This window comes from Schistocerca piceifrons, chromosome 5, assembly GCF_021461385.2.
Source record: "Schistocerca piceifrons isolate TAMUIC-IGC-003096 chromosome 5, iqSchPice1.1, whole genome shotgun sequence".
In the NCBI taxonomy this organism is placed as follows: Eukaryota; Metazoa; Arthropoda; class Insecta; order Orthoptera; family Acrididae; genus Schistocerca; species Schistocerca piceifrons.
The window spans coordinates 230,821,746-230,835,706 of record NC_060142.1 but is presented as its reverse complement, the minus strand read 5'-3'; the positions used below and the strand labels follow the sequence as shown (position 1 = coordinate 230,835,706).

The following is a 13,961-nucleotide window of genomic DNA, read 5'->3' as shown; positions in this document are numbered from 1 at the left end:
GACTAAAATCGTCTTAAAACATTCTGGTTTAGTGTAATATTAGTAAAAATCTAAGACTGAGGTTAAAATATTGCGTTCCCAAGAAATAAAAGAGAACTGCAGGTAATCAACTTATCGAGAAACAAAAGTAATTGCATCAGTCGATTGTCATATGAAAAAAATCTAAGATTCAGGTTAAAATACTGCGTTTGCGAAAAAATAGAGAAGTACTCCAGGTAACCAAATTACCGAAAAATAAAAGTAACTGCATTAATCGACGTTTTTGAAAAGTATTTCATGACTATTTCATGAAGAAATTAAAGACACTGAATGTACGAAGGAAACCACTTACTAAGTAGCTCCAAAAACCAACACGCAGTGAGCTCCAAAGCATACCACTGCTTAATGTAAAGCATACAAATGACTAGATAAAATGTTTGGGCTTGACAGACTCGGCCTGCTACTGGAGATCATTATTGATCTACACACAAAAGCTTCACCGATCACTACGTTCGTAAATTATCAAGTTCATCATTTACCTTTCTAGAGATCACAGTGATAGAAATCTGTGTAAAACATTTAAGTTTTACGAAGCTGAAAAAAGAAAATGTTCGAAAAAAAGCAGGTAAGATTAACTTTCCTTAATTAGCGACGTAGATTGGAAGTTGTCAATAAATACTGCTAAACAACATTCTTTGAGCTCCACTAAATATATCACGTTACGACAGTTACAATTGGTGGTCCCGACTTACCAGGATTTATGTTAGTCGACGGAAATATTTCTTTGCTTATAGTCTGATAAAAACTACAAAGTTCACCAAATCCTTACAAAAACTGCTCATAAACTGCATTTGATTGCTGTAGTGCGTAATCACAGTATTCCGACAGACTAGAGTAAAGCCAAAATGTGTTATTCTACCTCTGAAATGGCACTTGGCTATAAACCAATAAAGAGAGTAACTTGATTCACTTTCCTAACACTCATCGTTCCGAGAGAATGTGTTCATTGAGAGACTGTACTGAAGTTTTACAAAACCATATCTATTCCTACTACACTATGCAGAAGTGAGACATGAGTTCAAACAACACAGAAGAACATAAACATATAGGCTACAAAGTAGAGAATAGTTTGTTGAGAGGAACAGGATGTTAAAGAATAAAAATAAGAAAATAAATGTAGAAATAAGAACCGAAATGCAAATACAAAGTATAAGAAGTAAAGATAATAAAACAAGAAAGATCAGTTATTTGGATCCTATTTGTATACTTACATGTACAGTGGTCGACAAGAAAGTGAAGCACCCAGAAGACATGGTCAGATATTAATGTAACTCTCCACAAACGCACGTCATCTGCAGGTATGTAAATGATGGGAGTTTCAATATCTGTGACAGGCAGGACGGTCACAGCGGTGCACTAATGTTGTTCGCGTTTAGTGCTGTTACCAGGCTAGGTAGGTTTGGTTGGTTGGTTGATTCGGGGGAGGGGACCACACACTGAGGTCGTCGGTCCCATCAGATTAGGGAAGGACGGGGAAGGAAGATGGCCGTGCCCTTTCACAGGAACCGTCCTGGAATTTACCTGAAGCGATTTAGGGAAAGCCCGCATCTCGTGGTCGTGCGGTAGCGTTCTCGCTTCCCACGCCCGGGTTCCCGGGTTCGATTCCCGGCGGGGTCAGGGATTTTCTCTGCCTCGTGATGGCTGGGTGTTGTGTGCTGTCCTTAGGTTAGTTAGGTTTAAGTAGTTCTAAGTTCTAGGGGACTGATGACCATAGGTGTTAAGTCCCATAGTGCTCAGAGCCATTTGAACCATTTTTTTGATTTAGGGAAATCATGGAAAACCTAAACCAGGATGCCCGATCACGGGTTTGAACCATCGCCCTCCAGAATGGGAGTCCAGTGCGTTGACCACTCCACCACCTCGCTCAGTGGGTAGGTTTAATAAGGGGCGTGAACAGCGGCGGACGTTAAGTGGTCACTGTGAAACCAAGTGAGGTGGTGCAGTGGTTAGACACTGGACTCGCATTCGGGAGGACGACGGTTCAATCCCGCGTCCGACCATCCTGATTTGGGTTTTCCGTGATTTCCCTAAATCACTCCAGGCAAATGCTGGGATGGTTCCTCTGAAAGGGCACGGCTGACGTCCTTCCCCATCCTTCCCTAATCCGGTGAGACCGATGGCCACGCTGTCTGGTCTCCTTCCCCAAACAACCAACCAACCAATATCACTGAGAAGGATACCGAGATGCCGCGTATTCGTGTGAGACACTGTTAGCACCAACTGACAAGAGTTTGAAAGGGGCCTTACTGCAGGTCTCAATTTGATCTGCTGGTCCAGTCATGCAATATCGAGATTTGTGGGGCTCTCGGATGCAATAGTGGTCTGATGCTGGACTGCGTGGCAATGTGGGGGCAGATATACTAGTAGCCAAGGTTCCAGTCGACCACGTCTGACCAACACAAGGGAGGGCAGTTCTACTGTGTACCAAACACACCGAAACGCTTCACATTTGCATCTACCATCCGAGAACAAAGGATGGACTCCCTAAAACATCTCAAAATGGTTCAAATGGCTCTGAGCACTTTGGGATTTAACATCTGAGGTCATCAGTCCCCTAGAACTTAGAACTACTTAAACCTAACTAGCCTAAGGACATCACACACATCCATGCCCGAGGCAGGATTCGAACCTGCGACCGTGGCGGTCGTGCGGCCACACCGGCCGGCTACGACATATCACTGGTCGGAGAGTAGCAGCAGCCAGTCTAGGGAATTATCGCCAAAGGCTGCCAACATCACAGCACAAACGGCTGCTTTTGGAGTGGTGCTGTATCCAGGAAGGGCGAACTGCTGATGAATGACATCGCACTGTATTCTGCTATGCACTATCCTGAATGACCACTGTCGGCGAGTGTCATATCGACTAGGGAAGAGGTCCCATTCTTTCAATGTTTTGGAGAGGAACAGCGTTGTCATTCCTGGCGTTATGGTGTGGGCCTTCAGGTCACGGTTGGCAGTGACTGGGAGAACCTGGATGGCACCACTGTGCGTCAGGGAGATCCTGCATCCTCGTGTGTTAATCCTCGTGCGACAGTATCTGGTGCCATTTTTCAACAGGACAATGATAGCCCACACAAGGCACATATCTCTATGAACTGTCTACATTTGCTGTACTGATCTCCAGATCTGTTCCCGTTGAACATGTGAGGGACTAGCTCGAACGTCACCTCCGTATCAGCACCAGTATCCAGGATATCGAGGACTAGTTACAACAGTTGTAGCTAACTTGCATCAGGAGAGGATACGAAGTGCTTATGAAGCCTTCGAAACCGAACAAATGCACGGGTCCAGGCCAGATGAGGCGCAACGTTATACTGCTAAGTTAACTCATACTGTCAAGTTTTTTGTGAATTTGACTAGATTTTGTAATCACTGAAATAATATCACATACCTTCTCAATCCCTGAAGTATCATTTCGTTACTCCTCCCCTTCTGGGCTGTTCACTCGGGCAGTCTATATGGTGCATCAGCCAAGGAAGAAGACCAGGCGGTGGATCCACTAGGTGGTCTCATGGGCTTACTGATCATGGACATTGCGGCCCGTGGCGTTGGTGATGTTTCCAACCACAAATATATTAGCCGTGGGTTTTCCGACCGTCGAAGGAAGTCATAACAGTGGGGTAAGCTCTGCTAACTGTTTTGTGGTAACAAAATCCCTTGAAATTTTATCCAGGCTAAGAATAGCCTACGCACATAGCAAATAGGCGTGTTTTAATACATTTTATTTTTACTTTCTTTTTACCATTTTTCCTTCTACAGCTTTATATAGCGAATGAATGAATGTTTGTCTTATTTTATAAATTTTAACCTCTCATTCAATTTTTTTTCATAAGAAAGCCAGATATTTTAAACGATTTAAAGCCTCAGACTCATTATATATTCCTGTAACCCATTTTAACCTTTTGTCAGTATCAATATATCTTTTTCTTCTCTTTTAAAGATGCCAATGGAATGCTTTTTAATTTCAGTTATAGCATTTACTGATTTCTTCTTCAGTTTACGGATCAGAAAATACAGATTTGGATGTTTTTGATTTCTTGGGGAATTTTAGTTTCCTATCCCAACCTGCAGCAGAATTTGTGGTCCAGTGGATACAGAGTTGGAATTAGCTGCCAGAATTGTAGCTGCCTGTGATGTGATTCGAAACACACCAGGGATAGTTGTCAGTGTGCGTCAGAATCTTGTCCGCCGATGTCATTCTTGCACTGAGGTTGATGGCCGTCAGTTTCAGCACATTTTGAAAGATACAGCACAAACGATATGTTCATTGTGTCAGTTATGGTATTTGCACCTAAGTGTAACTAATGCAAATAAAAAAGTACACAGTAATGTGATTTCATTCCTATTATCTCCTTAAACTGGCTTCTCTGATCCCAGGTTCCCTACCTCAAATTTTTCAGTGAAGCATTCTCTATGTCCTGTTAAATTTTTGCACGCTCTTACGGAAACACTCTATATAGCGGTACATTATGAAGTTCTATAGCAATGACGTGCTTTTCAGTTAGTACGACAGGGTCTGAAATATGTCCTATAACATAGTACACAGTTTGTTATTAAATATTAAATATTCTAAAAAATGTATATGCACCCATATGACAAAACAGCCAGACAGAATACTTAATGAACAATCAGAGTTACGGAATAAGATGCGTATACAAAATTTCAACAGTGCTTTAACCAAATAATTTTGGTTTGGCTTCTATGTCCGACATGTAAAACTGTCTAATTTGATGTGTTATGTTGGATTATTTTGTAATCTTATTCCTGTATTTTAGCTTCACATGCCAGTTGTCAAAATTGTAATTTACATTATCATGTGAATCCATGTCACAGAGGTATATAAATATGATCTTAGGAATAACAAAAGGCCGGTAATGTAGACTCGTTGAGTGTCAAGCTTCATGTTTACTCTATATGACAGTCATATCACACATTATCAAGAACTGTCACTATCTGAAAATTGTCAGAAGTGACATATATGACGAACTGTGTCCTGCGTTACAGGACATATTTCAGATCATGTCGTATTAACTGACAAGCATGTCTTTGCTATACAGGTGCCCAATGTAAGTAGACTGATTTTCCGCTATATATGTAAAGTTATCTTTTTGTAGAAATTGATGCACATACAATTGTTTGTTCCTCCGTATCAGATAACACTGACGATGGATTATAAACCCGAAAACCGGTTTTGGCAAATAAAACATTTGTAGTGCAGCTCATGGTGTACAGAAGATGGCTTTCAATAAATTTCGTCGTTTGCAATTTTTAAGCGGCCTCGGCACTTACTCCGTTTGGAATTCGCGCACAACCTGTCGTATGCTCATCCCATTTTCTGTGCAACCTTGAGAAAAAAAACGGCTTCCATTTCATTGTTATAGTTATTTCCATTACTCAAAGCGTATAGAACTCGCAAGATCCCCTCGCTTCTAAACTGATACTGTTATTACTCAGCTTAGCCGTTGTGACGAACAGTATAACTGGTCAGCATTTCCCACCTGGAATTTGCGAGTGTAAGTTGGAACTTCCTTGATCCGCCTTGGTGGGTCGTGTCGTCGGATTTCCTCCTACCTGTGCGCGGTGCAGCTCTCGTAAATGTCGTCCCGTGCAGATTCTTCATTGGCGCATTGGACGTCTCTGTCGGTGGTAGCTAATTATCTGAAATTGCTGTCGATCAACTTTGGGGTATCTATTTACTCGAAATTAACATTCAGAATGCCATACTATCACTTTTATTAGATCAATAATGAAACACTCATGTCACAAACTACTCGTAACCGAGAGCATGGCTACCATCGAACAAGACAGGAAGAGCTCTTATCGCCGACTGCCGACTTTGGCGCGCAGTCCGTATCTCTTACTAGTTTCGTCACAGTTCGTGGATCTCCGATCAAGTTCTTACTTACTAAGATAGGCATTTGTTAACGAATGGTTGTGAATTTCAGCGAGGCAAAATTAGTTTCAAACATCCAGAGGCTCCTCCTAGTATTCATGTTGTCATAAATGACTTTAACTATTAAATATAAATAAACAACATCGGTGACTTTGGCGCCAAGATGGCGGTACTTTCCGTCATGTATATTTCCCAGGCTGACGCTTGTTGCTACGGTCCAGCGCCGAGCCCCACTCCACTACGCGCGACCTTTCCGTCATGTATATTTCCCAGGCTGACGCTTGTTGCTACGGTCCAGCGCCGAGCCCCACTCCACTACGCGCGACATATGGTCGTTTCGTCACCTAGCCAGCCAGCGTGGGAAATGCTCTCCGACTCATGGCCGGCTACGGACTACAGCACTTCCTAACTATCGTGAATACATCAATAAGAGACAATAATTTATTAAAACTGGTAAAAATGTCTTCCTCACGTAAGAGGCACCTTACAAACTCAAGTAGCTTAGGTCTACGAAACTATCCGGAGACGAAGGCTGCCAGCGAGGGCACTGCCTAACACGGCAACAACACATCCGCTTCTGGTGAACGACTGGCGTAAATCAGCAGAGTGGGAGGCTCTGGTGGGAAAACCCGTGATGCAAAACTGCTCGGCCGGAGGTCCCACGCACCTGCAGCTCCGGGAACGCAACGCTCGGAAAGCCATGCGTTGGCTGATGCAATAGAAACTAAAGTAACAGGGGATATAACCCCAGAGCCAGTTAGCGGGTGGAGTGAAGCTATTTACCTGGACTTGCCCGGGTGGTCGACGTCGTGTGCGGCGGCGGCGATGAGGCAGGTGGCTTCGTCGAGCGGCTCCAGAAGTTGGCGCAGCCGCTCGCGATCCAGGAAGTTGGCGCACGCCTGCAGGACGTCGGCCGCGTGCGTCGAGTTGTGGTACGTGTTGGTCGTGTGGTAGTTGATCTCGATGATGGTGAGCCAGTTGTGCAGGGTCGCTTCGTCGCAGCCCAGCGTCTGCGGCACCTCGAAGTGCGTCATCAGATTCATGCCCAAGTATACCAGCGGCCTGCAACACACAGTTCGTCATTACGCTGCCACGCGTCACTGGACATCTGGCCTGCTGAGTGGGAAAAAGTCCTTTAAATAACAATCCCGGAGAATGGGACTCCACGAAAGTTACAGAATAGTGTTGATTTCTCAAGCCAGCAAGACACTCTTAAACATTGTCCAGAACCGACTAAAATCACAAGTAGACAGATAGTTACTAAGATAAGAAGCAAAGTTCAGAGGAGGAACCGCTACTGGGGACTAACTACCAAAAACCAGATGAATTATGGGAAAAATTGGGGTGCACCATAAAAGCACACCGGACCAAAGTTAGTGACCCTCAGCAGATTCAAAATGGTTCAAATGGCTCTGAGCACTATGGGACTTAACATCTGAGGTCAACAGTCCCCTAGAACTTAGAACTACTTAATTTTAACTAACCTAAGGACAGCACACACATCCATGCTCGAGGCAGGATTCGAACCTGCGACTGTAGCGGTCGCGCGGTTCCAGACTGTAGCGCCTAGAACCGCTCGGCCACACCGGCCGGCTCCCTCAGCAGAGATCAGCCCAATAAGTACAACACGGCCTCTGGCCTTGGCAATGGTTCTAGTTCTGCGAGGAAGAGAGTCCATAAGTTTCCTCGGGTATGCAATATCCAGCCGAAGTTACACATTGATGAATAGATTATGTATAGGTACCAAATTACTAAGATGTTGATTTGTACATTTCATTTTCTGTTTCAAATTGTCCCAGACCTTTTCTATGGGGACAAGATCGGGAGGTATAGAGGCCCTGGCGAGATGTGATGAGATACCCGAGTGTTCGTCATACAGCTGTTGTGACCTTGGAGGATGACAATGTTCAAAGCATACTCATCGTGAAGATGTAGACCTAAGTGCGACAGTGGTTACTGAGAATGTTGAAATAATCATCCCGGTTCGTGTTCACAGCAACCCAAATGAGTGAGCCCAAAATACAGTATAGAAAACATCCCAGAAACATCACAAAACCATCTCTGCCTTGGACCATAGCCTCTTCACACTGCGAACTAAATGCTATATAGGGCCGTCGGTACGCTCTACGTCTTGCATCATTTGAAAAGAGGCCAAAACGCGACTTGTCGAGCCGGCCGTTGTGGCCGAGTGGTTCTAGGTGCTTCAGTCCGGAACTGCGCGACCGCTGTGGTCGCGGGTTCGAATCCTGCTTCGGGCGTGGATGTGTATGATGTCCTTAGATTAGTTGGGTTTAAGTAGTTCTAAGTTCTAGGGGATTGATGACCTCGGATGTTAAGTCCCATAGTGCTCAGAGCCATTTTTGCGACTTGTCGGTCCACACAGTGCACCCCTCCTGTCAGCTATTTCCAGATTCTGTGTTGCTTGAGCGGTTGAAGATCTACAGCTTTAACTGCCGCTGAGAGATCTGACCTTTCGCGTAATATCCATCTTCAAATGCGTCTGCTGGCATCAGCAATCCCAACAATGTGGGATTGTGGATCCATCTTGATTCCAAACGCTTTTGTTATTTATTCATTTCCAAACTAGTTTCAGCAGCAATATCGACGTCATAAGTAGGTTCTTTAATTCTAAAACATGCAAAAATAGCATATTTATAAACATTGTAAAATATTATTACATTTGTTCTGTTTTGTTCCAAATGTCGTTTTCAGTGAATAGTTTCATAATACCGTATTTACTTTACTAAAAACCAGACCTCGAAACTGATGCACACATCCTGAAACACAGCAACAGTTCATACCGAAAACTAAAACATACACACCGACCCACCCACCCACCCACACACAAACACACACACACACACACACACACACACACACACACACACACACACACACACATTCTCCCACATCGTACACAGAGACAAAAGTAAGGAGCAGAAGTCGTTAGAAATGTCGCTACAATTTTCATGACCTCTTGCAATGTGCGATACATTTCGCGCGACACACGCGCACAGCAAGATGGCGTAAAGTTTCTTATTACGAAAAAAGTGCGAAAGTTATATTTTTCTGTGTCTAAAAGCAGCCGCAAGCCGTCCAACGAGCGTGAGTAAATGAAAAATTACGTAACAACCTAGTACACACCAAAACTGTATCCACAACACTACCGCAGTCCCAGTTGTATAATTCTGACATACATAAGTTCGCGTAAGCTCTGTTTACTAACAGCCACTCATACAGTCGCAGATGACATGATGTGTGTTGACAAAAAAAAAAAAAAAAATTGCTGGAAACAGAGACAACAGTCGTAAAAACCATGCTGTGAGGTAACAAGCTGTTATGAAACTATTCACAGAAAGCAATATTTTGAACCAAACAGTATGTGTGTAATAATGTTTTACAGTGGTTATAAGTATGTTATTCTTACATGATTTAGAATTAAATATCCCATTGATGATGGCGATATTAGCCGGCCGGTGTGGCCGTGCGGTTAAAGGCGCTTCAGTCTGGAACCGCGTGACCGCTACGGTCGCAGGTTCGAATCCTGCCTCGGGCATGGATGTGTGTGATGTCCTTAGGTTAGTTAGGTTTAATTAGTTCTAAGTTCTAGGCGACTGACGACCTCAGAAGTTAAGTCGCATAGTGCTCAGAGCCATTTGAACCATTTTTGATGGCGATATTGTCGCTGGAACTAGTTTGGGAATAAACGACTAAATATATAACAGAAATGTTTTGCATCAAGCTGGAGTCATAATCCCATATTGTTGTTTTTATTCAAACATCAACCAATAAAAGAGTTTCAAGATAAAATCATTGTTATCAGCAATTTGTTGGGATCGAAACGATTGTAATTGACTAGGTGTGAACTGGACTCTGGCCCTTGTCGGTTACTACCAGTGTTCTTACTCTGTGTTACATGGCTACGTTAAATATCGAATAAACAAGCAATGTCATACAGTAACGGTATTCCTTTCATGCGAGTTCATGATTCATTGTCAAAAGATATCGGGCCGCGCTCGAGGCCGCGCTACCCTGCCGCCTCCCTAGGGAGCGCTAGTGTCGCAACTCTGCAGAACAAAGGAACACGCACGGCCCGGCAAAGTGCGCTCTAGGTTGCGTTTGCGAGCAGTGCTCTGTGTGATGCCGGACGAGTAGAGTCTGCAACGGTGAGTCTGTTGTGGTTTGAGGGGAGATCCTGCGGTGGTCGTGCGGTAGCGCTCTCGCAGTTGGGTGTGTGGTGTCCCTGCATGATAGACGTAGTGCACGTAGTAGTGGACAACCCTTAATAGCCATAGTAATTGGTTGCCGGATACGTGACAAAAATGCTCCACATCGGCAACTAGAAACATGCTAGTCTGGTACTTCGGACGCTGGCGACATACCTTTGCTGACGAAGAACAGTGAAACATTTCAGTGCAAGGAGAGCTTCACGTCTGGAAGCAAACAGTTATTTCACTGGCATTTAGACATGCATCTCATTTGTGCCCTGAACGTTCGGGTGGGTGTCTAGGCCTTCGAGCCGCTGAATTTAACCGGGCCTAAGGCTATTGTTAGTTTAACAATTGGTTGGTTCGGCAGTGTAAGCTAAACTGTTTAAATTTTATTATGTGTTTGTTGACGCAATAACCATTAAGCGTTTTTATTGTCTAGGCTCACTTATTTTAGTGCCGTAAACTTTCTGTATTTCTTTTGAATTTAGTTATGATACCTGAAGCGAGTTACGAAAGATTACGGTTAGCAGGTAAACCCTTGTGGCTCTCTGTCTGCGAAATTGAGTTTACACATGTTGCAAGCGTCAAAATCCTACCTAAAGTCTATTTTCTATTAAAAATTTGCTTTCATACTCCTTAAGTATTAAGTTTTATTATGAGTTCTTAAACACATTTAATTTGAAACTTCCTGGCAGATTAAAACTGTGTGCCGGACCGAGACTCGAACTCGGGACCTTTGCCTTTCGCGGGCAAGTACTCTACCGACTGAGCTAACCCAAGCACGACTCACGCCCCGTTCTCACAGCTTTAATTCCGCCAGTACCTCGTCTCCTACCTTCCAAACTTTACAGAAGCTCTCCTGCGAACCATGCAGAACTAGCACTCCTGAAAGAAAGGATATTGCGGAGACATGGCTGAGATTCAGCCTGGGGGATGTTCCTAGAATGAAATTTTCACTCTACAGCGGAGTGTGCGATGATATGAAACTTCCCGAGTTCGAGTCTCGGTCCGGCACACAGTTTTAATCGGCCAGGAAGTTTCATATCAGCGCACACTCCGCTGTAGAGTGAAAATTTCATTCTAGAAACATCTAATTTGATCTGATTTTTATCCCAAGACTGCATACGTAAAGTCAAATAGGTTGCTTTTAATTATGTTCAAATGGCTCTGAGCACTATGGGACTCAACTGCTGTGGTCATAAGTCCCCTAGAACTTAGAACTACTTAAACCTAACTAACCTAAGGACATCACACACATCCATGCCCGAGGCAGAATTCGAACCTGCGACCGTAGCGGTCGTGCGGTTCCAGACTGTAGCGCCTTTAACCGCTCGGCCACTCCGGCCGGCTAATTATGTTGAACGATCATTTGTCAGTTTACCTTTGGTAATTTTTTAATGTGTGTGTGTTTCAGATTTGCCTATAAGTGAAATGTGTTAATGCATTCTGTGGAGGCAGCGCTCAGCGATGCCGGTAGGGGCTGTTTGTTCGGGGGCTATGCCGTTCCTTGCGTGCCAGCGTCACTGTTATTTGAAATTTTTTTAACTATTCAGATTATTTGTTGGTTATTTACTGCTGAATAAATCTATGTAATTTATGTGCGTGTATCTCGGTTTGTGTCCACAGTCTTTCCACGACAGAATTGAGAGTGTTTAAGTTTTTATTCAAAAGTACTACGGGGACTGCTCAACTTCAGCTCAAAAATATTTTGCAGTTTGCTTTGGTGGTACGGTATTCATTACCTATTTTTACTTAGGCATTTAGACAGTGTTTGTTTATTTGCAGAGTCGACTAGAAGCACGCCAAAACACACAGAATACTTGGCAGATGTAAGGCAAACTGTTTTGTATGCTCTGAAGAAGGAAAAGTGGCAGTATAGCGTTGCTAGAGACTATTCTTTTAATTTCCTTTTAAATGCTATATGGCTATCTGTCAGACTTTTGATGCTATTAGGTAAGTGACCAATTTCTTTTGTGGCAGCATAATTTACCCCCTTCTGAGCCAAAGTTAGATTTAACCTTGAATAGTGAAGATCATCCTTTCTCCTAGTGTTGTAGCCATGTACTCTGCTATTACTTTTGAATTCGTTCGGATTGGTAATAACAAATTTCATAAGTGAATATATATGAAATTTGTTATTAACAATCCGAACGAATCCAAAAGTAATAGCAGTGTACATGGCTACAACACTAGGAGAAAGGATGATCTTCACTATTCAAGGTTAAATCTAACTTTTGCTCAAAGGGGGTAAATTATGCTGTCACAAAAGTCTTTGGTCACTTACCTAATAGCATCAAAAGTTTGACAGATAGCCAAACAGCATTTAAAAGGAAATTAAAAGAATTTCTTAATTGCAACTCCTTCTTCTCATTAGATGAATTTTTCGATGTAGTAAGTGGGTAATTTCCCCAAGCCCCACAAAAAATTAAAATATTAAGTGTCATGTAATATTTTGTGTATGTAATATGTTATAGACACTTTTATTAACCTGACACGTTCCACATCATTACGAAGTGCCGTATTCATGATCTATGAAACAAGTACTAATCTAATCTAATCTATGGCATGTCACAACAACTAATAAGTGTGTGGTGTCAATGGAAAATGGCCAGGGTTAGGTCGTCTTCGTAAAGCAACAAGGAGGCTGGACAGAATGATTTTTATGCAGTTGGCTGCTGATCGAAGAAAATCGGCTCAACAAATGGACTGAAACTACATGTCTCTACTGTAAAACGCCGCCAAGTACAGGTGATTAAAATGGTAGACGACCATCACGTAACTCACTCATATATTAAAGAAAAGAAGGCAGGCCAGCATTGAGTTTACAAAGAAACATCAAACTTGGAATTCTACAGATTGGTCTCACTTGTAAAGTGTTGTGGAGTGACGGAAGTAAATTTAATGTGTTTTCTTTTGATAGTGTGCAATATATAAGTTGGCCAAAAAACCACAGAGACAGCAAAAACTACTAAGTATCAACCATTAATCACGGAGGTGGCAGCGTCATGGTGTGGGGATATTTTTCTAGACGTAGGGTTCAGTCCAAGTAGAAGGCAAAATGGATCGTTTACTGTACAGTGACTTTTTAGAAAAAAATAGGGTTCCACATGGGAGAAAGAACATGCCAATTAAGTGGATATCATCAGGACAATGATTCAAAACACACACCTACGGACAGCCGGCCGAAGTGGCCGAGCGGTTCTAAGCGCTACAGTCTGGAGCCGCGTGACCGCTACGGTCGCAGGTTCGAATCGTGCCTCGGGCATGGATGTGTGTGATGTCCTTAGGTTAGTTAGGTTTAAGTAGCTCTAAGTTCTATGGGACTGATGACCTCAGCAGTTAAGTCCCATAGTGCTCAGAGCCATTTGAACCATTTTTCTGAACACACCTACGGACACTTAAGAAACGTTTTTTCACATAAGAAAATCAAACTCTTGGAGAAGCCAAGTCAGAGGCTGGATCTAAATCCAGCTGAACACCTTTAGGATGTATTAGATCCAGGTCTTTGTCGTAGAAGCTACTCCAAAAAGGATCAGTTTGCTGCTGCCTTACTGGAAGAATAGTGAAAACATTCACTCGAACTATTACAAAAGCTTGTGGATTCAGTGCCACGTGCATGTGTAGCTGTGTTCAAAGCCCCTGGGTATGCAACGAAATACTGATTCGTTCTTCAGATTCCGAAACGGTGTTGGTTTATTCTTACATACAAATCACTATTGAGGCAGAAGAATCGTTATTTCTGTTTTGATGCAACATAACTTCATTTAAACGAAATGTAGTTTGTACTAAATGGACTATAATTACACACTTTTCAGTTAT

The 13,961-nt window shown here is 43.0% G+C and overlaps 1 protein-coding gene across 2 annotated transcripts in view; it reads right to left on the bottom strand.

Moving 5' to 3' along the window:
• LOC124798448 (high affinity cAMP-specific and IBMX-insensitive 3',5'-cyclic phosphodiesterase 8A) overlaps positions 1 to 13,961 on the bottom strand; it is a 1,735,971-nt gene that overhangs the window by 99,363 nt on the left and 1,622,647 nt on the right. For both annotated transcript variants that reach the window (XM_047261866.1, XM_047261867.1), the window contains exon 15: positions 6,715 to 6,993. In XM_047261866.1, the coding sequence (XP_047117822.1) occupies positions 6,715 to 6,993 (279 nt within the window). The remainder of the gene's footprint in view (positions 1 to 6,714; positions 6,994 to 13,961) is intronic.